This window comes from Scardinius erythrophthalmus (genome assembly GCF_964197995.2).
Source record: "Scardinius erythrophthalmus genome assembly, chromosome: 9".
Lineage (NCBI taxonomy): Eukaryota > Metazoa > Chordata > Actinopteri > Cypriniformes > Leuciscidae > Scardinius > Scardinius erythrophthalmus.
This window is the reverse complement of record NC_138229.1, coordinates 930,001-956,500: the sequence shown is the minus strand read 5'-3', so window position 1 is coordinate 956,500 and position 26,500 is coordinate 930,001. Positions and strand designations below refer to the sequence as shown.

The following is a 26,500-nucleotide window of genomic DNA, read 5'->3' as shown; positions in this document are numbered from 1 at the left end:
ACAAACACTCTTTACAAACACACTTACTCTTCACAAACACTCTTCACAAACACTCAACACACTTCACAAACACTCTTACTCTTCACAAACACTTTACAAACACACTTACTCTTCACAAACACTCTTCACAAACACTCAACACACTTCACAAACACTCTTTACAAACACACTTTCTCTTCACAAACACTCTTCACAAACACTTCACACTCTTTACACTCTTCACAAACACTAGATAGATAGATAGATAGATAGATAGATAGATAGATAGATAGATAGATAGATAGATAGATAGATAGATAGATAGATAGATAGATAGATAGATAGATAGATAGATAGATAGATAGATAGATAGATAGATCAGTACAGATCAGATAGAGCACAGTAATGATGCGTTGTGTGTGTGTGTGTGTGTGTGTGTGTGTGTGTGTGTGTGTGTGTGTGTGTGTGTGTGTGTGTGTGTGTGTGTGTGTGTTTGCAGCGAGGAGCTCACGAGATCCGAGAGATCAGTCAGTTCCACTTCACGGGCTGGCCGGATCACGGCGTGCCGTATCACTCCACGGGTCTCCTGGGATTCATACGCCGGGTCAAAGCCAAGTCCCCCCCCAACGCCGGGCCCATCGTGGTCCACTGCAGGTGTGTGACATCATCACCGTCTGCGGTCACATGACATCATCACCGTCTGCGGTCACATGACATCATCACCGTCTGCAGTCACATGACATCATCACCGTCTGCGGTCACATGACATCATCACCGTCTGCGGTCACATGACATCATCACCGTCTGCGGTCACATGACATCATCACCGTCTGCGGTCACATGACATCATCAACGTCTGCGGTCACATGACATCATCACCGTCTGCGGTCACATGACATCATCACCGTCTGCAGTCACATGACATCATCAACGTCTGCAGTCACATGATCCGCACTATAAACTCAGCTTTAATTCTATAGCGCTTTATACATTATATTATATTATATTATATTATATTATATTATATTATATTATATTATATTATATTATATTATATTATATTATATTATATTATATCATTATAATATATTATATTTAGTGCTGGGCAATGATTAATCGCGATTAATCGCATCCAAAATAAAAGTTTGTGTTTACATAATATATGTTTTCATTATGTATAATTATTTTGCATATATAAATACACACACATGCATGTATATATTTAAGAAAAATGTGTTATTTATATATTAAATATTTATATATAATATAAATTATGTATAATACAATATATAAATGCAAATATTTCTTAAAAATATACATGCATATGTGTGTATTTATATATATACAAAATAATTATACACCGTACACACACACACATATATAATGCAAACACAAACTATTATTTTGGATGCGATTAATTGCGATTAATCGTTGCCCAGCACTAAATTAAATTAAATTAAATTAAATTAAATTAAATTAAATTAAATTAAATTAAATTAAATTAAATTAAATTAAATTAAATTAAATTATATGATATTATATTACATTATAACAAAAATTCTGACATCATGTGAGTGAATGTAGCATTGTATGTTGAATGTTGCATTTATTTTCCATCCCAGACGCTTCCATATAGTTGCTTTTATTGGATGTTTTTCTCTGTTGACCTCGATCTGTGTTGTGATTGGTCGGCTCACAGCGCGGGGGCGGGGCGAACCGGCTGCTTCATCGTGATTGACATCATGCTGGACATGGCGGAGCGCGAGGGCGTGGTCGACATCTACAACTGTGTGCGGGAGCTGAGGTCACGCAGGGTCAACATGGTCCAGACCGAGGTATTCCTCCTCACCACAAACTCCGTTCTGATCCAGTCTGACTGAAAATCTTACGTTTGACCGGTAGTGTATATATATATGTGTTTAGATGTGATGTTTCTGACGTCACAAACTACCTTGTAACAAATCAGATCAACGTGTGATCGTCAACCAGTGGATCTCTGAGCTGAGTGAGTGAGTGGAGGCGGGGCTCATTTGCATATTCATAGAACCGCGAATACTAAATGAGGCAAGGGTGTCCAGATATTTTAAGGCATGAAGACATGTTTTACAAGCAAAAAAAAATTGTTTAAATATGTCAAACATTAAATTGTTGACTACAGGGGGACTTTAATCTTGATTCATTTTCCAGTAAATGTATCTTGATTTTGAATGTTTAGATGTTTGTGCTGGAAAACAAGAGGAAAAACATCATCTTTTGCAGTGCAGTTCAGTTTTATTCTATTCACCTGTGGCGTCTTGCCTTAAAAAACAGAGATAAAAATAGGCATGAATGAACAAAGAGGCTTTTAGAACAGAAAAAAGCATTAAACGCACTCCAGTCCTCCATGTCGAACACGCCGCTGCTGTTTTAACCTGTTAGCATCTCATAAACACTCACACGCTTCCCCTTATAAGAGCGTGAATGTGTTTGAGTGAGAAAAGCAGATTATCATGTTTTTACAACTCCTGACGGGGTTCTGTGTCCCTGTGATGAAGAGCTCACTGTAATTCAGGCATCGTTACGTTTAAGCCTCTGGTGCTCTTCGGTTCAAATTGGACGTATTTTTTGGGGGGATTTTTTTTCTTCATCGGAATTATATGAAACTTGGTAAAGGTTTCGGCACTTGCTCTGTGAACACACACACACACACACACAAAAATCATGGACATGATTTGAACAGGTTAAATGGTCCTGAGAGAAATAGTCCCACTTGAGCTCCTCGCGGTCAGAAATGAGCGCACTGGAAATGAATGAGACGAGTTTCCTCTAGTGGAAGCGTTTGGCACTGCAGCCGAACAACATCTCACTGAACGATCATTTTTGAAACAAAACTTGTTTAGATTTTCTTGCAGTTTTAGAGTAAAACGTGATTTTGAAAATATATATTTCATATAAAATTAAATATAATAAAATTAAGTAATTTAAATATAATTTTTGTGCATTTTTCATAACAATACATGTGAAATTCTGTTACTTTTTTTAGTTCACTAAAATAATAATATATATGGATAAAATAAATGGATAAATGGAATGAATGGATTATAAATACAGCGTAAATATAATTTAATATAAAAAATGTAAATAAAAAACATTATCAAACTAAAATATAGTATATTCCTTTCATTGACAAAAAAAAAAAAAAAAAACTCGCGAAGAGCTCCAGATGTTCGCATGTTTCATAGATGACGTCTGGATTGGTATTTGGGAACGTTTGCCTGATTCATCCTCCTTAAGTTCAGTGACCTTCAGAGGCGTGTGTGTGTGTGTGTGTGTGTGTGTGTGTTTCCCTCGCAGGTGTTTTGGCACGCTTTCTCGCCCTACGGGCACTTGTTACCTTCATACACGCGCGTTTGAACTGTCACTGATTATTTGCGAGGACGATGGTGAGCGTTCGCTCATTATTCAAGCGCATCGTTCTCAGGCACCGAAAGGTCAAAGGTCGCAGCAGAGCCTAATCAGCGACGCAATGACCCCGTCCTCACAATCTAGTCAACGGTGGCAGGCCAAGATGGTTTGGAAATGTCACTTCAGCAGTGATTTCCATCAAACGGCTCGAGTCGCTGAGGCGAAAGCTTGCGATCTGAAAAGTCAGATGCTTTGATGATTCTCTGCTAATAAAGTTTGATGTTCTTTCCGCCTCACGCCGTCCAAATCCCTCGTGAAACAAATGAGTGCAATCACAGTGGCATCTGCATTTTCAACGCTGACAAATTCCATGAATACAAAACAGACGACGGATGTTGAGAGACGTGAAACCAGCGAATCATGCATCAACCACACATTCATTTACACTGCGAGATGTTCTGTGACATGCACTAAGTTTGGGGTCAGTGAGATGCTGTAAAAAATACTGTAAAACAGTGAAATATTATTCTAATGTAAATCATCTGTTTTCTATGTGAATATACAGTAAAGTGTAATTTATTCCTGTGATCAAAGCTGAATGTTCAGCATCATTACTCCAGTCTTCAGTGTCACATGATCCTTCACAAATCACTCTAATATGAGGATTTGATGATCAAGAAACATTTATGATTATTAGCAAATATTATTATCTAACATTGAAAGTTCAAAAGAACAGCATTTATTCAAAATAGAATCTTTTGTAACATTATGCACGTCTTTCCTGTCACTTTTGATCGATTTAGAGCGTAATTTCTTACTTCTTTGAAGATTAATAATTATTATTATTATTAATAAATTATAATTAATAATAAATAGATCATTTCTGAGGCCAAACGTTTGAATCCTTACAGATCTGATTAGGTCTCTCTTGTGTTTTCAGCCGGACTGGATCTCATTTCTTCTTGTTTTTTTTTATTTTTTTATTATTAACATTTTGCAAGTAACAACAATTAACATTGATTCCATTAACATAAATCCTTCTGACATTTGAAATGAACAAAGTATTGACATTTAAACGGATAATACATACAATTATTAAATAAATAGGAAAACAAACAATTAAAAGAAAGGCAAAGAAATAAAAGTGGGGCAATAGAAGGTTCTGATTTAAACATGTTCTTTCTCATTTCTTGTCGTCAGGAACAGTATGTCTTTATCCATGATGCCATTTTGGAGGCGTGTCTTTGTGGCGACACCACAATCCCAGCCAATCAGCTTCGCTCTGTTTACTACGACATGAACCGATTGGACCCTCAGACCAACTCCAGTCCAATCAAAGAGGAGTTCAGGGTGAGAGAGGATTCTCGCTCGTGTCTTTACTAAGAACATGATTTCACAGCTCTATATTTGTGATCGGTTTCAGAGCTGAAGATATGAAAGAGTTTGTGTGTTACTGTGATTCAGCTGCGTTGATTTGATTTTACAAAGTACTCTGGTGAAAAAAAAAGGGCAAATATGAGCGTTTGTTCCGTGTGTGATGTGAATATCACATATTGCAATATTCCGCTGAGAGACTGTCAGTATCAGGACGCTTTTATAAATAAATATCAGCATTTATTTGATTAGGCCACTATTGGAAGCAGATAATATCAGGTTTATCTATCTGTTCAAACCACAAACTCTATCTATCTATCCATCTATCTATCCATCCATCCATCTATCTATCCATCCATCCATCCATCCATCCATCCATCCATCCATCCATCCATCCATCCATCCATCCATCCATCCATCCATCCATCCATCTATCCATCCATCCATCCATCCATCTATCCATTTATGTATCCATCTATCCATCCATCCATCCATCCATCCATCTATGTATCCATCTATCCATCCATCCATCCATCCATCTATCCATCCATCCATCTATCTATCTATCTATCCATCCATCCATCCATCCATCCATCCATCCATCCATCTATGTATCCATCCATCCATCCATCCATCCATCCATCCATCCATCCATCCATCTATCTATCCATCTATCCATCCATCCATCCATCCATCCATCCATCCATCCATCCATCTATGTATCCATCTATCCATCCATCCATCCATCCATCCATCCATCCATCCATCCATCCATCCATCCATCCATCTATCTAAAACTATTTCAAACTTAAAGCTGCTTTAAACTTTCAGGCCTGGCTTTTTAAAGTCAACATCAAAGTTTCTTCACAAACTTTACTCATCTAGTTATAATTCAAATCACTTTTATTTTGTTGACCACAATATATTGTAGAATAATGTATTATTGTTGATCATTTTTGAGAGGAGTTTTTTTTTTTTTTTTTTGAAGTATTGGTCAGTATATACAGTACACCGTTAACGTGTGTGTGTGTGTGTGTGTGTGTGTGTGTGTGTGTGTGTGTGTGTGTGTGTGTGTGTGTGCTGACAGACTCTGAACATGGTGACGCCGACACTGCGCGTGGAGGACTGTAGCATCGCTCTGCTGCCGCGTAACCACGAGAAGAACCGATGCATGGATGTTCTTCCTCCCGACCGATGCCTGCCGTTCCTCATCACCATCGACGGCGAGAGCAGCAACTACATCAACGCCGCGCTCATGGACGTACGGCAATGAAATTGAGATTCATACATATTTTGCTAGCTGAATAAATAAGCTTTCCATTGATGTTTGGTTTGTTAGGATAGGACAATATTTGTCTGAGATCGACAAAATCGAAACATTGAGAAAATCTCCTTTAAAGTTGTTCATTTATGTTGGCGATTGTGCTTCATTCACTCACACAAATACATGTTTTATATATTTACGGTAGGAAATGTACAAAATATCTTCATGGAACATGATCTTTACTTAATATCCTAATGATTTTTGGCATAAAAGAAAAATCGATCCTTTTTACCCATACAATGTATTGTTGGATATTGACACAGATAAACCCGTGCGACTCGAAAGCACAAGGAAAATCATGAATTCTGTCACAATTAACATTTAATCCTCATTATTTTAAAGGTGACACATTATTCCCCTTTTCACAAGATGTATTATAAATCTCTGGCGTCCCTAGAATGTGTGTGTGATATTTCAGCTCAAGATCATTTATTAGAGCTTGGCAAATTTGCCTCTTTTTGGGTGTGAGCAAAACCACGCCGTTTTAGTGTGTGTCCCTTTAAATGCAAATGAGCTTTAGCTCCGCCTCCGTTCATAAGAGGGCGGAGTCTTTACACGAGCTTCAGAAACTCCGGCAATAACAGAACAGGCCAGTCTCCCTCAATAACCAGTAGCGAGTGCAGCCTTACGGAGAGACTCAGGAAGAGCTTCTGAATGTTAGTGGAGACATTTCTGTAGTTGTTGGGGAGTTACACTGATCATCTCATCATCATGTTGAACTTCTCCACAAGTGTCCACAGTTCCTGAGGTGTTTATAAGACAGCGGTGACATGTTCTGGTCAATAGTGTTCAGTGCTCGTCTGTGCTCAACCACAGAACAGCTTCAGGCTCTGCTGGATCTTCATCATTGCGTTAGAACTGGTCTCTGTTGGTGCGTGTGGAACCAAATGTCGGCTGGTGTGTGTAAACGTGCAGATTAAGGGCCGGTAATATTATAATAAGATCCTCTTCATACATCAGAAGGAGATCGAAATCTGATCAGCTTATTTTATAACGTGCTTGCAGAGAAAGGCTCACCAGAACACAGTTACTGGGTTTCACTTTTCACGTTTTCTGAGTTGGTAGAAGCACCGGGGACCAGATTATAGCACTTACACACGGAGAAACTCAGATTTTCACCTTTAATGCAAATTCAGACAGTAGATCATGGCGTTCGCAACTCCAAGGTCATGGGTTGGATTCCCAGGGAATGTCAATCTCACCTCTGTGTTGTGTTTCTCTCTCAGAGCTACAAGCAGCCGTCTGCGTTCATCGTTACCCAGCATCCTTTGCCGAACACAGTGAAGGATTTCTGGCGGCTGGTTCTGGACTATCACTGCACGTCTATCGTCATGCTGAACGACGTGGATCCCGCTCAGGTCAGTCTGAACATCTGGATGATAAACACGCAGCATGATTTCCAGAGAATACGGGATGCGTGTCAAAAGCATCTGATTGGTTCACTCTAAAAAACACAATTTGGGTTGTTTTCAACCCAAGGGCTGGGTAAATATAGGACAGAACACATGTTGGGTTAATTTTACCCAGCAAATTGGGTTGTTTATTTAACCCAGCATACTGGGTTAATACATTTTTACCATAGTACTAGCTTCTTTTTTTCTTTTTTTTACGTCATACATGAATTAATGTTTACATATTAACTTAAATACTCTAAACTTTTTAAAATAAATACTCCACACAACCACTGGTTTGCATGATAATTCTTTAATTTTTTTATCATTTTTTAGAGTATAGCATATTTTATGTAGTTTTGAATTCATATTGCATACATTTAAGCTCGTTTTAACAAATATTAGAAGTAAAAATTAAACGTTTAGAAGTAATTTGAGTGTAATTGACCAGTCTCTGTTGTGCCATTTCCACGGTAACGCACTGGATCTCGTGCCGGAGCTCGAAGAGGTGGAAAAAGCCCACGATAAATAACTCAAACACATCAACTACCCAAACACTGATTTGAGTTTTTAACACAAAAACTATCCAAACACTGGGTTGTTACGTCTGACCCAGGATCTGGGTAACACAAAAACTACCCAAACACTGGGTTGTTACGTCTGACCCAGGATCTGGGTGACACAAAAACTACCCAAACACTGGGTTGTTACGTCTGACTCAGGATCTGGGTAACACAAAAACTACCCAAACACTGGGTTGTTACGTCTGACCCAGGATCTGGGTGACACAAAAACTACCCAAACACTGGGTTGTTACGTCTGACTCAGGATCTGGGTAACACAAAATCTACAAAAACATTGGGTTGTTACGTCTGACCCAGGATCTGGGTGACACAAAAACTACCCAAACACTGGGTTGTTACGTCTGACTCAGGATCTGGGTAACACAAAATCTACAAAAACATTGGGTTGTTACGTCTGACTCAGGATCTGGGTAACACAAAAACTACCCAAACACTGGGTTGTTACGTCTGACTCAGGATCTGGGTAACACAAAAACTACAAAAACATTGGGTTGTTACGTCTGACCCAGGATCTGGGTGACACAAAAACTACCCAAACACTGGGTTGTTACGTCTGACCCAGGATCTGGGTAACACAAAAACTACCCAAACACTGGGTTGTTACGTCTGACTCAGGATCTGGGTAACACAAAAACTACTCAAACACTGGGTTGTTACGTCTGACCCAGGATCTGGGTAACACAAAAACTACCCAAACACTGGGTTGTTACGTCTGACTCAGGATCTGGGTAACACAAAAACTACAAAAACACTGGGTTGTTACGTCTGACCCAGGATCTGGGTGACACAAAAACTACCCAAACACTGGGTTGTTACGTCTGACTCAGGATCTGGGTAACACAAAATCTACAAAAACATTGGGTTGTTACGTCTGACCCAGGATCTGGGTAACACAAAAACTACCCAAACACTGGGTTGTTACGTCTGACTCAGGATCTGGGTAACACAAAATCCACAAAAACATTGGGTTGTTACGTCTGACCCAGGATCTGGGTTACACAAAAACTACCCAAACACTGGGTTGTTACATCTGATCCAGGATCTGGGTGACACAAAAACTACCCAAAAACTGGGTTGTAACGTCTGACCCAGGATCTGGGTAACACAAAAACTACAAAAACATTGGGTTGTTACGTCTGACTCAGGATCTGGGTAACACAAAAACTACAAAAACATTGGGTTGTTACGTCTGACCCAGGATCTGGGTAACACCAAAACTACCCAAAAACTGGATTGTGACGTCTGACCCAGGATCTGGGTATCACAAAAACTACCCAAACACTGGGTTGTTACGTCTGACCCAGGATCTGGGTAACACAAAAACTACCCAAACACTGGGTTGTTACGTCTGACCCAGGATCTGGGTAACACAAAAACTACCCAAACACTGGGTTGTTACGTCTGACCCAGGATCTGGGTATCACAAAAACTACAAAAACATTGGGTTGTTACGTCTGACCCAGGATCTGGGTAACACCAAAACTACCCAAAAACTGGATTGTTACGTCTGACCCAGGATCTGGGTAACACAAAAACTACCCAAACACTGGGTTGTTACGTCTGACTCAGGATCTGGGTAACACAAAAACTACAAAAACATTGGGTTGTTACGTCTGACCCAGGATCTGGGTAACACCAAAACTACCCAAAAACTGGATTGTTACGTCTGACCCAGGATCTGGGTAACACAAAAACTACCCAAACACTGGGTTGTTACGTCTGACTCAGGATCTGGGTAACACAAAAACTACAAAAACATTGGGTTGTTACGTCTGACTCAGGATCTGGGTAACACAAAAACTACAAAAACATTGGGTTGTTACGTCTGACTCAGGATCTGGGTAACACAAAAACTACCCAAACACTGGGTTGTTACGTCTGACTCAGGATCTGGGTAACACAAAAACTACAAAAACATTGGGTTGTTACGTCTGACCCAGGATCTGGGTAACACAAAAACTACAAAAACACTGGGTTGTTACGTCTGACCCAGGATCTGGGTAACACAAAAACTACAAAAACATTGGGTTGTTACGTCTGACCCAGGATCTGGGTGACACAAAAACTACCCAAAAACTGGGTTGTAACGTCTGACCCAGGATCTGGGTAACACAAAAACTACAAAAACATTGGGTTGTTACGTCTGACTCAGGATCTGGGTAACACCAAAACTACCAAAACACTTGGTTGTAACGTCTGACCCAGGATCTGGGTAACACAAAAACTACAAAAACACTGGGTTGTTACGTCTGACCCAGGATCTGGGTAACACAAAAACTACAAAAACATTGGGTTGTTACGTCTGACCCAGGATCTGGGTAACACGAAAACTACCCAAACACTGGTTTATTACGTCTGATCCAGGATCTGGGTGACACAAAAACTACCCAAAAACTGGGTTGTAACGTCTGACCCAGGATCTGGGTAACACAAAAACTACAAAAACACTGGGTTGTTACGTCTGACCCAGGATCTGGGTAACACAAAAACTACAAAAACATTGGGTTGTTACGTCTGACCCAGGATCTGGGTAACACAAAAACTACCCAAACACTGGTTTATTACGTCTGATCCAGGATCTGGGTGACACAAAAACTACCCAAAAACTGGGTTGTTACGTCTGACCCAGGATCTGGGTAACACAAAAACTACAAAAACATTGGGTTGTTACGTCTGACTCAGGATCTGGGTAACACAAAAACTATAAAAACATTGGGTTGTTACGTCTGACCCAGGATCTGGGTAACACCAAAACTACCCAAACACTGGGTTCTTACGTCTGACCCAGGATCTGGGTATCACAAAAACTACCCAAACACTGGGTTGTTACGTCTGACCCAGGATCTGAGTAACACAAAAACTACCCAAACACTGGGTTGTTACGTCTGACCCAGGATCTGGGTATCACAAAAACTATTCAAACACTGGGTTGTTACGTCTGACCCAGGATCTGGGTAACACAAAAACTACCCAAACACTGGGTTGTTACGTCTGACCCAGGATCTGGGTAACACAAAAACTACCCAAACACTGGGTTGTTACGTCTGACCCAGGATCTGGGTAACACAAAAACTACCCAAACACTGGGTTGTTACGTCTGACTCAGGATCTGGGTAACACAAAAACTACAAAAACATTGGGTTGTTACGTCTGACCCAGGATCTGGGTAACACAAAAACTACCCAAACACTGGGTTGTTACGTCTGACTCAGGATCTGGGTAACACAAAATCTACAAAAACATTGGGTTGTTACGTCTGACCCAGGATCTGGGTTACACAAAAACTACCCAAACACTGGGTTGTTACATCTGATCCAGGATCTGGGTGACACAAAAACTACCCAAAAACTAGGTTGTAACGTCTGACCCAGGATCTGGGTATCACAAAAACTATAAAAACATTGGGTTGTTACATCTGACCCAGGATCTGGGTATCACCAAAACTACCCAAACACTGGGTTCTTACGTCTGACCCAGGATCTGGGTATCACAAAAACTACCCAAACACTGGGTTGTTACGTCTGACCCAGGATCTGAGTAACACAAAAACTACCCAAATACTGGGTTGTTACGTCTGACCCAGGATCTGGGTATCACAAAAACTATTCAAACACTGGGTTGTTACGTCTGACCCAGGATCTGGGTAACACAAAAACTACCCAAACACTGGGTTGTTACGTCTGACCCAGGATCTGGGTAACACAAAAACTACCCAAACACTGGGTTGTTACGTCTGACTCAGGATCTGGGTAACACAAAAACTACTCAAACACTGGGTTGTTACGTCTGACCCAGGATCTGGGTAACACAAAAACTACCCAAACACTGGGTTGTTACGTCTGACTCAGGATCTGGGTAACACAAAAACTACAAAAACATTGGGTTGTTACGTCTGACCCAGGATCTGGGTGACACAAAAACTACCCAAACACTGGGTTGTTACGTCTGACTCAGGATCTGGGTAACACAAAATCTACAAAAACATTGGGTTGTTACGTCTGACCCAGGATCTGGGTAACACAAAAACTACCCAAACACTGGGTTGTTACGTCTGACTCAGGATCTGGGTAACACAAAATCTACAAAAACATTGGGTTGTTACGTCTGACCCAGGATCTGGGTTACACAAAAACTACCCAAACACTGGGTTGTTACATCTGATCCAGGATCTGGGTGACACAAAAACTACCTAAAAACTAGGTTGTAAACGTCTGACCCAGGATCTGGGTATCACAAAAACTACAAAAACATTGGGTTGTTACGTCTGACCCAGGATCTGGGTAACACCAAAACTACCCAAAAACTGGATTGTTACGTCTGACCCAGGATCTGGGTAACACAAAAACTACCCAAACACTGGGTTGTTACATCTGATCCAGGATCTGGGTGACACAAAAACTACCCAAAAACTGGGTTGTAACGTCTGACCCAGGATCTGGGTAACACAAAAACTACAAAAACATTGGATTGTTACGTCTGACTCAGGATCTGGGTAACACAAAGACTACAAAAACATTGGGTTGTTATGTCTGACCCAGGATCTGGGTAACACCAAAACTACCCAAAAACTGGATTGTGACGTCTGACCCAGGATCTGGGTATCACAAAAACTACCCAAACACTGGGTTGTTACGTCTGACCCAGGATCTGGGTAACACAAAAACTACCCAAACACTGGGTTGTTACGTCTGACCCAGGATCTGGGTAACACAAAAACTACCCAAACACTGGGTTGTTACGTCTGACCCAGGATCTGGGTATCCCAAAAACTACAAAAACATTGGGTTGTTACGTCTGACCCAGGATCTGGGTAACACCAAAACTACCCAAAAACTGGATTGTTACGTCTGACCCAGGATCTGGGTAACACAAAAACTACCCAAACACTGGGTTGTTACGTCTGACCCAGGATCTGGGTAACACAAAAACTACCCAAACACTGGGTTGTTACGTCTGACTCAGGATCTGGGTAACACAAAAACTACAAAAACATTGGGTTGTTACGTCTGACCCAGGATCTGGGTAACACAAAAACTACCCAAACACTGGTTTATTACGTCTGATCCAGGATCTGGGTAACACAAAAACTATAAAAACATTGGGTTGTTACGTCTGACTCAGGATCTGGGTAACACAAAAACTACAAAAACATTGGGTTGTTACGTCTGACTCAGGATCTGGGTAACACAAAAACTACAAAAACATTGGGTTGTTACGTCTGACCCAGGATCTGGGTAACACAAAAACTATAAAAACATTGGGTTGTTACGTCTGACCCAGGATCTGGGTAACACCAAAACTACAAAAACATTGGGTTGTTACGTCTGACTCAGGATCTGGGTAACACAAAAACTACAAAAACATTGGGTTGTTACGTCTGACCCAGGATCTGGGTAACACAAAAACTATAAAAACATTGGGTTGTTACGTCTGACCCAGGATCTGGGTAACACCAAAACTACCCAAAAACTGGATTGTTACGTCTGACCCAGGATCTGGGTAACACAAAAACTACCCAAACACTGGGTTGTTACGTCTGACCCAGGATCTGGGTAACACAAAAACTACCCAAACACTGGGTTGTTACGTCTGACCCAGGATCTGGGTAACACAAAAACTACCCAAACACTGGGTTGTTACGTCTGACCCAGGATCTGGGTATCACAAAAACTACAAAAACATTGGGTTGTTACGTCTGACCCAGGATCTGGGTAACACAAAAACTACCCACACACTGGGTTGTTACGTCTGACCCAGGATCTGGGTATCACAAAAACTACAAAAACATTGGGTTGTTACGTCTGACCCAGGATCTGGACCCACCAAAACTACCCAAAAACTGGATTGTTACGTCTGACCCAGGATCTGGGTAACACAAAAACTACAAAAACATTGGGTTGTTACGTCTGACTCAGGATCTGGGTAACACAAAAACTACAAAAACATTGGGTTGTTACGTCTGACCCAGGATCTGGGTAACACAAAAACTATAAAAACATTGGGTTGTTACGTCTGACCCAGGATCTGGGTAACACCAAAACTACAAAAACATTGGGTTGTTACGTCTGACTCAGGATCTGGGTAACACAAAAACTACAAAAACATTGGGTTGTTACATCTGACCCAGGATCTGGGTAACACAAAAACTATAAAAACATTGGGTTGTTACGTCTGACCCAGGATCTGGGTAACACCAAAACTACCCAAAAACTGGATTGTTACATCTGACCCAGGATCTGGGTATCACAAAAACTACCCAAACACTGGGTTCTTACGTCTGACCCAGGATCTGGGTAACACAAAAACTACCCAAACACTGGGTTCTTACGTCTGACCCAGGATCTGGGTAACACAAAAACTACCCAAACACTGGGTTCTTACGTCTGACCCAGGATCTGGGTATCACAAAAACTACCCAAACACTGGGTTGTTACGTCTGACCCAGGATCTGGGTAACACAAAAACTACCCAAACACTGGGTTGTTACGTCTGGCCCAGGATCTGGGTAACACAAAAACTACCCAAACACTGGGTTGTTACGTCTGACCCAGGATCTGGGTAACACAAAAAACTACCCAAACACTGAAAAACTAACCCAAGAAATTGACCCAAAAGGCTCAACCCAGGATTTGGGTAGAAAAAAATAACCCAAGATTTTTTAGAATGAGTTTTTAAGACGGGCTCTGTTGAGGAGCGAGGGATGGTGGGCCGTGAGGAAGTATTCTGACAGAATGATAAATAATGAACGGTGACGGGTCGCTCACAGGGGGAAGTGTGTGTGTGTGAGACAGTGATTGAGATTCATGTGTGTGTCTGTAGGGACGGAAGCCTCGGGCTCTGTCAGAACAGCCCCGGATCAAAGCGCATGAGAGTCTAAAGCCCATAAAGCCCTCAGCAAACACACACACACACAGATCCGCCTCACACTCATCCTGTGTTTGCTCTTAACTGACCTCAGAGTGATCAGAAGAACCAACATTTCACACACACACTCCACATTCAACATGTGTAAGAAGTGCAGCATTAAATAATCAAGGCATGGTTTTTACACAAAAGGAACAATCATATTTAATAGTTCTCATTTATATGCACCAATTCATTGTCATAACGGTGTTTACCTGCAGATATTTACACTAAACATTTGAATGCATGAAAAAACATATGAACAATTATTATTCAGAGATTTGAATCGATTCATTGAAACAGGCAGTTTGAACTGATTCTCTGAAATGAAGCAAACTTACCGACTCTTTTTCTGCTGAAGTTTAAAAGAAAGACTCTGTTCTCTCATTTTCATTTATGTGCACCTGTATAACAATATATAGTGATAAACAGCAATGTTTCCCTACTGATATATTTACTAAACATTTTAATACATGGAAAAAATCTCATTTGAAAGAGTTTTGATTCACTGAAATGACTCAAATTTAACGACTGTTCTGCTGAAGATTCTGAATCGATTCATTAAAAAGGGACAGTTTGAACTGAGACCGACTCTTTTTCTGCTGAAGTTTAAATGAAAGACTCTATTCTCTTATTTTCATTTATATGCACCGTATAACAAAATATATTCGTAAACGGCATTACCTAATGATATTTATACTTAACATTTTAGTACATTAGGACACTGACACATGAACATTAATGACAGTTTTTGAATCAGAGTTTTGAATCGATTCATTGAAACGGACACTTTGAACTGATTCATTGATATCATATCTAATAATTTTGTTTATATGCGCCTGTATAACAATATTCGTGAGAAGTGGATGTTTTTGCTGAGCAGACACACACACACACACACACACTTCAAACGCCGAGCGAGACGATGTGTCACACACCACAGATGAACACAAACTCCTTTTCATCACGTATTCTTTCACAAAGCGCTACACAATGGCAGCAAGAGAGTGAGGATGATGGGAGATTTGAATGGATAATTAACGTGAACGGTGTACACACATAAACACACACACTCATACAGGGACACACACACACACTCACACTCAAAGTGTCTGTCAATTCATATTCAATGTTGTTTATAGCGCTGGGAAGATTTGTTTTTGTGCATGTAACCAAAATAAAAGAGCAGAGAAGTGCTTACACTGATCCGTGTGTGTGTGTGTGTGTGTGTGTGTGTGTGTGTGTGTGTGTGTGTGTGTGTGTGTGTGTGTGTAGTTGTGTCCACAGTACTGGCCTGAGAACGGTGTGCATCGGCACGGGCCGCTGCAGGTTGAGTTCGTCTCCGCTGATCTGGAGGAGGACATTATCAGCAGGATCTTCCGCATATACAACGCTGCACGGGTGTGTGACCATCACACACACACACACACACTCACACACACACACTCACACTCACACACACTCAAACACACACACACTCACACTGAGCTGAGTGTCGACTTTCTGTGTCAGTTAATCTGCTTAAAATGTCAGAATCCACACCTGTAACATCAGATGAACTGATGCAGAATTAACCAGTGACCCAATCTGCATGACCTCAGTGACCCCTGACCTCTTTGACCCCTGACCCTGACCTCAACACGACCTGCCACAGTCACCTATGACCAATCAAGCAGGAAAACCTGTTCTAGTAGAGCCTGAAAACTACATCAAGACTGTTTAACACTGTGTGTGTGTGTGTGTGTGTGTGTGTGTGTGTGTGTGTGTGTGTGTGTGTGTGTGTGTGTGTGTGTGTGTGTGTGTGTGTGTGTGTGTGTGTGTTTCAGCCTCAGGACGGGTACCGGATGGTCCAGCAGTTCCAGTTTCTGGGCTGGCCAATGTACCGGGACACTCCCGTCTCCAAGCGCTCGTTCCTCAAGCTCATCCATCAGGTGGACAAGTGGCAGGAGGAGTACGACGGAGGAGAGGGCCGGACCGTCGTCCACTGCCTGTGAGTGACAGACTCGTGTGTGCTTTCAGTGACGTAAACATACAACAGAACTGAGAAACAGCAGCTCAGATCGCTTTAAATCTTCAGCTTTACAGTATTAAACATGAAAAACAGTGTCAGCTTCAGTTTCTGCTATAAAGTGTCTCTCACAGGGCTCCAGACTAACTTTTTTCACCTCCGTCCTGGAACCGTCCTGAAAAACAATTTGAACCGTCCTAAAGTGAATGTCAACCGTCCCAAAATAAACATGTTGTTTCTGCACTTTGTTATTATCATCTATAATTGTTAGTTGTTAGTCACATAATAAAAACACCATTAAAATGTTTATGATATATATTATTATATTTATTTAGCTCCATTCAAAGTAGTTATCTGTAAACAGGTAAAAAACAGATTTAATAAAAAATAACAGGAGTTAAATGCTTTTTTGTGTTCATGCAGAACAATTTTTTTTTTTCCTTTTTCTTTTTTTACATTCGAAAATTAAGAGAAAAATACATACAGCTCAAAATGTTTTTGAGTTGGTTGGATTAAACAATAACAAATAAATACTGGTGACTACATATCTCAAAAATATAATCATTCTTTATTCTTTTAAGCAGCAGACATATTTATTTGTATGAATTAAATATAATGAATCCTTATTAAAGCTATTAACGGGCAGTGAATGTTTTTCTCTTTTTCTTTTGTTGCTTGATCAATATTAGGGACACAGACCGCATTAGGTTTATTACGCACTGTCACTTTAAGACATCGGATCATATCCAATGACATGCGGATCCAACTGCACTGATGCACATCTGATACACTCAAAACTGTTTAAGACATAACCAACATAGTTTACGTGAATACTCTCCAAAACGGATATTTCGACTTAATGTTGTGTGTATTTGTCAATTCAGACACGAAAGAGAGCTCAATTCAGTACTCAGGCGCTGTATGGGTGTCTATGTGCATGGCTGCACGCTTCGGGTCGGGTGTGTGCGCACAGAAAACCTACCGAATAGAGCTCTTTTCTTGCGTCGTCTCTCTTATTCAGATCTATGTCTGCTCTACTCATTCTCCCAGACGTTTACATTTTTTAACGTTTTATGAGACATGCAGCGCATGTCAACCTGTGTGCCGCTGGGTAGATCAGCACGTTACAGTACAAATGTGCGCATCTACCACAAACGCAGGACATCCGTTCTGACTGGATCGCTTCCCAAATCGTCACTTTCTAACATTTTTGTCTAGTTTTTATCCGTTGACGAAAATGTCAATAGATTTTCGTCATAGTTTTTGTCATTCAAAACTAGTTTTTATTTAGTTATCGTCTCGTTTTCGTCTGTGAAAATAAGCCATGTGATAGATGTACCGCGAAACAAGTCTCCGGGTGAGTAGCCGGCCAGTGATAGTAACTATAGTAACAGCATGAGAAGACGCGCTCCATTGTAGTCAGCGCTTGGTCGGTTAATTTTGGCATTTTCTAAGCAAGTTACCCTAATAGGCTAGTAATAAATGAACACACATACAAAAATTTCTTTCGTCCTGTAGGCGTCCTGGAGAATATTTCTGTTCGTCCTAAACACATTTTCTATCGTCCCCAGGACGATAGGACGCCGTTAGTCTCGAGCCCTGGTCTCTCAGTGTGTTCATGATCATGTGACCTCGACCGACTGAACAGAAGAAATGAAGATTTACACCTTAAAGAGGGCGGAGCCTCAGATACACGCCCACTTATTACATCATCAACACGGACCAATGGGAGTCCACACCCACTTATTACATCATCAACACAGACCACACCCACTTATTACATCATCACCACACGGGCCAATAGGAGATCAGAGGTGTTTACCAGCCGGAGTCAGAAAACAAACTCCAAACAAACTTTGTTTTGGCTTGATTTAGTTAGAAATTACGTTCTTCGATTTCGCTTGAAGTATATCGTGAACTTGTGAGGCTCTGAGAGCACAAAGAATCAGAAGTTTATGAAGTGAATCTGAGGAGATTGAACTCAACTTTTATGTGACAGAAATTATTGTTAAAACCCCCCCAAAAAAATATAGTGAATCAATTGTAGCTGAACTGGATGAAATAATATATAGTAGGATAGCAAACACACACACTCATCTACTCAAGTTTGTAAAACACACACACATCTACTCAAGTTTGTAAAACACACACACATCTACTCAAGTTTGTAAAACACACACACATCTACTCAAGTTTGTAAAACACACACACATCTACTCAAGTTTGTAAAACATGTAGATTTGTTGTACGTTCATGATTTAATTCGTTTTATTCTGTTTACTTTTATTTTATAATCATTTGCTTTCACTTTATATTTCTGATTTAATCGACTGATTGACCCAATCTTGCAAACTCAAGTATTTAAACATAATCTAAACTTTTACTCCTGATTAGTAAAAGACAATATCCAGTAATAATCTATTTCACTGCATTAACACCATCAGATGAGAACAAAATAATGACGCTGAATCTGAATTTGTCTCATATTTGATGATGTTTCATCATTAATTCTGATATTCTCCCGTTTATTACTGTGAAGCTGCTGTGAAACGATCATATATAAATATGATATAATAATATAAACTAGAAAAACAAAAGTCCCGCACACATCTACTCGAGTTTTTATTTAAAAAGATGTATTTATTATTTATTTTTTTATTTCATTAATTTTAATAAGCATTTTTAGATTTTTTTTACATACTTATGATTTAATTAGTTTTGTTCTATTTACTTTTATTTTGCAATTATTTACTATCACTGTATATTTTTATGATTTAATCGACTTGATTGACTGAATCTCTGTGATTTTTGCAAACTCAAGTAAACATGAAACATGAACATGAACTTTTACTCTTGATTAATAAAAGACTGCACTGAATTTAACAGATGAGAAGTTAATAATAACTCTATGATCTTCTGTACAGCTGTTTTAAAGCTGAATCTGAGTTCGTCTCATATCTCATGAAGTTTGCATCATTGATTCTGTTTATATTTCTGCAAATTCAGATTTGATTCAAAAACTATTTCCATCACTGATTCTGTTTATTACTGTGAAGCTTCTGTGAAATAGAGAAATAAAGGCTCCAGCCTGTCATGAAAACACACGTGTGTGTCGAACACAATCCCCCATGATCCTCTTTGATCACACACACACACACAGTGATTTCATTCATCACATCTGAAGTGTTTGATGGACTTCATCTGATGTGAAGAGAAACTGCGCCATCTAGAGGCCGAACACATTCACTGCACTTTAAATCATACATTCACACAACATTATATCAAATATTTCCATTATTAGATTGAATGGCTTCACCATACCAATAGAAAGCTCAAAAGAACCGCATTTATTTTAAATAGAAACTGCTTTCAACACTGATAATAATCATAAATATTTTTTCATGAAAAAAAGCTGAATGTTCAGCATCATTACTCCAGTCTTCAGTGTCACATGATCCTTCAGAAATCACTCTAATATGATGATTTGAAGCTCAAGAAACATTTATGATTATTATCAGTGTTGAAAACAGTTGAACTGCTTTCCACAAAAACACAAACACTTATTTGAATGAATTTGTCTTTATGAATGTATGAGATGTTCCTGATCAAACGCTGAATCTCAGTGACTCTGATCAGTAACACGTCCTGCGATCTGCTGTGGTTCTGACCGTGTGTGTGTGTGTGTGTGTGTGTCAGGAACGGCGGCGGTCGCAGTGGGACGTTCTGTGCCATCAGTATCGTGAGTGAGATGCTTCGACACCAGAGATCCGTTGACGCGTTTCACGCCGTCAAAACCCTGCGCAACAACAAGCCCAACATGGTGGATCTCCTGGTACAGTTCAATACACTGATCTAACAATAAAATGAGAACTGATTTAAATATTTTCAACCCAGCTGTAATAGCGATAACGTTTAACACTAATGACAGACGGCAGGTTTATTACGCACTGTCACTTTAAGACCGAATGCACGGATCCAATACACTGCTCCGCGTCTGTGTGAGTCGTTTACTGATTCCCTCATGTCACGATTGTCACGATACGATATTATTGCGATACTCCAAGACATTTGGTTAAAGATGAACAAAATATGCACTGTTGATTAAAATGCTAAAATGTGTGTGTAAATGAATAGTCTTGGACTTGCAGGACAATAGAGACGCCAGAATAACAATATTCGTGATTCTGAAGATGAAAATACTGAATTACTTTAGACGAATACGCTTGCACTCTTTCACTGATTAGATATATTTAAAATAATGTCGGCCACTTTTTACTGGTAACATCAGACATTTGGCATTATCAGGACACACACATATTCCCCATTGCATACATTATATTCATCATGATATATAGTAGTTTAATGTAGTACTGACACTAAAACTCTGTAAACTTTCATTTTTTCTCACACAGTAATTATTATTTTGGGTGAACTATACACATACATATTGTTGCATTTTTGTATTGCGATATATTGTTACACCCCAATATTGTTCAGAAGTAGAGTCGCTCTTTGTGGAAGTTAAAAAGCTTCTCCTGTGAGATCAAGTTTATAAATGTTAATGTCACTGTGATGATGAAGGACAGACCGGTGAAAATAATCTCATTAACATATCGGAAACACTTTACAACAAGGTTCATTAGTTTACATTAGGTAAATACATTCATTAGCATGAACTAATAATGAACTGCACTTCTACAGCATTTATTAATCTTTGTTCATGTTAATTTCAACATTTACTAATACATTATTAAAATCGTTAACATTAGTTACTGCACTGTGAACTAACATGAACAAACAATGAACAGCTGGATTATTATTAACTAACATTATCAAAGATTAATACTGTAACGCATGTATTGCTCATCGTTAGTTCATACATTATCTAATGAACCTTATTGTAAAGTGTTACCAAGATTTGCAAACATTTTTTTTTTTTTTTACTGAAATGTTATGTTTGGATATGCAAATGAGACATTAGCTAATTAAATATGCTCTAATTTGCATACATGTACAGAACTTAATCTGAACATTGGATAAAGTCAGATTCATAATTCCTGTTTGATTTTGCTGATGTAGTGTGTGTGTGTGTGTGTGTGTGTGTGTGTGTGTGTGTGTGTGTGTGTGTGTGTGTGTGTGTGTGTGTGTGTGTGTGTGTGTGTGTGTGTGTGTGTGTGTGTGTTTGACAGTATGAGACTTTAATTCACGTCGTTTCGTCTCTCTCTCCAGGATCAGTACAAGTTCTGCTATGAAGTGGCGTTGGAGTATCTGAACTCAGGCTAACAGCGCCGAACTCCTGCAGTGTGTGTGTGTGTGTGTGTGTGTGTGTGTGTGTGTGTGTGTGTACAGTCGGCTTGTTTATCTTTAAGATGAAGACTTCATGAAGACTGCGAAGAGAAGATTCCCGCTGAATTCAGTCTTACTCTCATGCGCTTCGATACACAAGTGCTTCTGTCTTGTTTTCCAGCACAAAAATATCTAAACATTCTTAAATCAAGAGACATTCACTGGAGAAGCAGCAAAATTACTGAAGATATTTAAAGTCATCATGATCTCACTCGTCTTTTCTCCTCTATTGTGTCGTATATCGAGAGAATCGCTTCAGGAACAAGAACACATGTGGGCGGGGCTTGATTGTGTCTGTGAGGAATTGATTGGATGATTGGATGGTTGTGGTTTGCTATTGGCTGATCTCATGTGAGTGACAGGTTATAGCCCCGCCCACATCATCAGAGAAGAGAAGAGATGCTGCGAGAGGAACTTATTCTGATTCAAGATTACCAGGAACATGAATTTAACACAATAATAATGATGTGCACTGATAATGCATTCATAATAAACACGGCCATATTCCATAAAAAATAAGAGAGGAAGTTTTATAGTAACACTGCAATATTCCAGGAACTGTCCATTTCTGATTGTCAATTTGATTCTGTGATTAAAACAAGAACAAATATCAGCCAATAGAGTCAGAAAAATAAACTTAATTCAAAGAGAAAACAAGATTATTTTTCTGACTATTTTTAAGCACAAACTCACTTTTTTTTTTACACATTTTTGAATGTTTAGATATTTTCGCTGGAAAACAAGACGTTTAAAAAAAAAAAAAGTGTTTTATGCTCTTATCCACCAGAATGAAGTGTAGTTTATTCGCACACACTAAAGTAATTACAAAATTACTGTAGAAATGACCAATCTGACGATCGAGAACCTCATGAATATGTCAGTCTCTAATGAGCCTGATTTGCATATTCATGAGGCGTTTGTGCTGAACAGACTGATGGGATTCTCTGGTCACGAAGTTAATAACACGCACGAGTGTTTGATGAGTGTTACTTTGTCGTGTAAATTATACAACATTTAAAACATCGTAGCATACAAAGGAAATGACATCATCGACCCAAAGCTTCCCGTCGCTCATTCTTTATTCGCTTTCCTTTCTGTCTTATTGTTTGCACGTGTTTTTAATATTGTTTGTTTATACTGTAAATATTTGAGGTGTGCCGTGATATTTATTCCAGACAATCATCTTGTACTGGTTCATATTGTACATGATCAAATATATTGTATGGATCAACAAATGTCTGCCTGTTCATCACTTACAATCTTTCATTTCTAATGTGTTATCCATCGTTAATAAAAATACAGCTGTTCACGTCAGCGCAGGTCCATTACATAATATTATCAGCAGAGACAAATATTAATGTAAATGCAGACATTGACATCAAGTCAGATTAATAATTAATTTAGAACTATTTTGCAAAATAAGAAAATTATGCTTTGGTATATCAAAATGTGGTACATTTTAAAAAAAAGTCATAATTATTAGATTTAAAAGTGTAAATTGTCTCAAAAAGTCATAATTATGACAGTCATGACTTTTTAATCTCATGTCAATTTGGACTTTTTGTCAGAATTTCAACTTTTTAATTTTATTATTATAATTTACATCATAATTTCGATTTATATCATAATTATGATTTACAAAAGCATGTTTTTTGTGTCTTAAGTGATGGAAATAGTTATTCAAATTATATCAATTATATATTTTCAATTATATGTATTAAATTATTATAACTATATAAAAATTTGGTACATTTTAAAAAGTCATAATTATTAGATTAAAAAGTTGCTATTGTCTTAAAGTCATAATTTCAATTTTTTTAATCTCATGATTATGACTCATATCACAACTTGGATTTATGTCATAATTTTGATTTACGAAAGCGTGTGTTTTTCTTATGCAGTGTAAATGGGCTCAGAAAGGGTTAAACTTGTGTAGTTGATCTCTCTAGTGTTGATGAGTGTTGGTCATGTTGGTTCTTCTCCAGTCACGGGAACGCAGGGAATATGATCTGATCCAACAAACACAGACACACAGATAATCCAAACGTGGAAAGCAGACGACAAGGATCCAAACCGGAATGCCAGAGTAATCCACGACTGGAGTTCGAAATCACTATTCCCTAAATTACTCCACTATTAACAGTTCACTTTACAGAGTGAATGAAAACGAGAGCACACATTTTGTGATCATTCAGATCCGGCCCTGATCCGGCCCACATCCGGTACGCGTGAAATCGGATCTGGGCCGACACTATGTTGCTGTCTGGGATCTTTTCTAACTGATCAAACTTAAATTTTTTGTTAAACGGACAATCAAACCTACGAAAAGTCCAATAGACTTTAGTTGAGGGGGTGAAAACTTTTGTACATTAAGACTTAAAGGGATAGTTCACTTTGGCATGTTTTAGCTTACCTCAAGGGCATCCAAGATGTAGGTGTCTTTGTTTCCGCAATAGTTTCAATTTTGATATTTTTAGGTCAAACCGTTCTTGTCTGTCAGTCGTATAATGCAGGTCTATGGTCACTATCTGAAAGAGCATGCACAGAGTCCAAATTAAACAGTTCCCCATCGTAAGTACACATTGATGGCCTAAGACACGAAACGAGCGGTTTGTGTGAGAAAACGAACAGTATTTATATCGTCTTTACCTCTTGTACACAACCACGTCCAAGTGATCTGAGGGCGTGCGCGCATCCTGGTGTGTGACGTGTACGCAGACTGGTGCATAGATATATACTCTAGATGTCGCCTTGGCTACGGCAGTTCATTGGAACGAATGTCTTTAAGGCGACATCTAGTGTATATATCTATGCACCAGTCTGCGTACACGTCTTAGGCCATCAATGTGTACTTACGATGGGGAATTGTTTAATTTGGACTTCTCTGTGCTTGCTCTTTCAGATAGTGACCATAGACCTGCATTATACGACTGACAGACAAGAACGGTTTGACCTAAAAATATCAAAATTGAAACTACTGCGGAAACAAAGACTCCTACATCTTGGATGCCCTTGAGGTAAGCTAAAACATACCAAAGTGAACTATCCCTTTAATAGTGTATTTAACCCTATGGTGCTGTTCGTGTGTCGGTCAAAAATTACAAAAAAAATAAAATTCTCAATGAAATTATTGTACTACATTTATTTTTTTTTTATATTTTGTATTTTAGGGGATTTTGTGGTAATGAATTATATTTATGCAGTAGTTATAATCTATTTATTTACTTTCTGAGCTCAGACATGAAAATGAAATTTCCAACTTAAACTCGTAAATCTTGAATGCTTTGGATCAAAGACTGAAGTTTGATCTTTTTTAAAAACGACACTTGGCAGATTATTGCTGAAGTGGAAATAGTTTTAAACAGGAGCTTTAAAAAGTTAGAAAAATTTACATTTATTGTTATGAAAAATTAACAAAAATACCATTTTCAATTTTTATATGAAATATTTATTTTCCAAAACATGATTTACTCTAAAACTGCAAGAACACCAAAGCCATAAATCTAAACAAGTTGTGTTCCAAATTTGAGCTTGATATCTCAAGAAATTTCAGTGAGATGTTGTTCGGCTGCAGTACCGAACGCTTCCACTAGAGGAATTTCGTCTCATTCATTTCCAATGCGCTCATTCTTTGACCGCGAGGAGCTCAAGTGGGACTATTTTTATCAGGACCATTTACCTTTTCAAATCATGTCCATGATTTTTTGTGTGTTCAAACAGCAAGTGCCGAAACCTTTACCAAGTTTCATACCATTTCCGATGAAGAAGAAAAAAACTCTTTGGGTCAAAAATGACCGAAGAGCACCAGAAGGTTAAGCTGTCCATCACTAGCAAAGCTTAATGACTATCCTAGGATAACATGCTAGCAATGTGTTAAATCATGCTAGCGATATGCTAAATCATGTTAGCAACATGTTAATTTGTGTTAGCAACATATTAAAACATGCTGACATGTTAATTTTGTGGTAAATCATGTTACCAACACGTTAATCTATGCTAGTTTTGTGGGTTATCATGTTAACAAAATGGTAAACATGCTTGCAATATATGAAATCATGTTAATGTATGCTAGCAACATGCTAACAATGTGCTAAATCATGCTAGCAATATGTAAATCTATGTTAGCTTTGTGGTAAATCATGTTAACAACATGCTAAACATGCTAGCAATATGATAAATCATGTTAACAAAACGTTAGCTTTTGTTA

General features: G+C 38.9%; 1 protein-coding gene across 1 annotated transcript in view; it reads left to right on the top strand.

Annotated features, from left to right (window-relative positions):
• The window catches only part of LOC308696683 (receptor-type tyrosine-protein phosphatase mu), a gene marked incomplete at its 5' end in the record, with an annotated part of 223,988 nt that extends 201,710 nt beyond the window's left edge, over positions 1–22,278 (top strand). The window contains 9 exons of the mRNA XM_081375579.1: positions 479–633; positions 1,679–1,814; positions 4,564–4,713; positions 5,825–5,998; positions 7,288–7,419; positions 16,215–16,340; positions 16,766–16,929; positions 20,644–20,779; positions 22,177–22,278. Of these exons, the coding sequence (XP_081231705.1) occupies positions 479–633; positions 1,679–1,814; positions 4,564–4,713; positions 5,825–5,998; positions 7,288–7,419; positions 16,215–16,340; positions 16,766–16,929; positions 20,644–20,779; positions 22,177–22,230 (1,227 nt within the window). The 3' untranslated portion in view covers positions 22,231–22,278. The remainder of the gene's footprint in view (positions 1–478; positions 634–1,678; positions 1,815–4,563; positions 4,714–5,824; positions 5,999–7,287; positions 7,420–16,214; positions 16,341–16,765; positions 16,930–20,643; positions 20,780–22,176) is intronic.
• Positions 22,279–26,500: the final 4,222 nt, after the last annotated feature.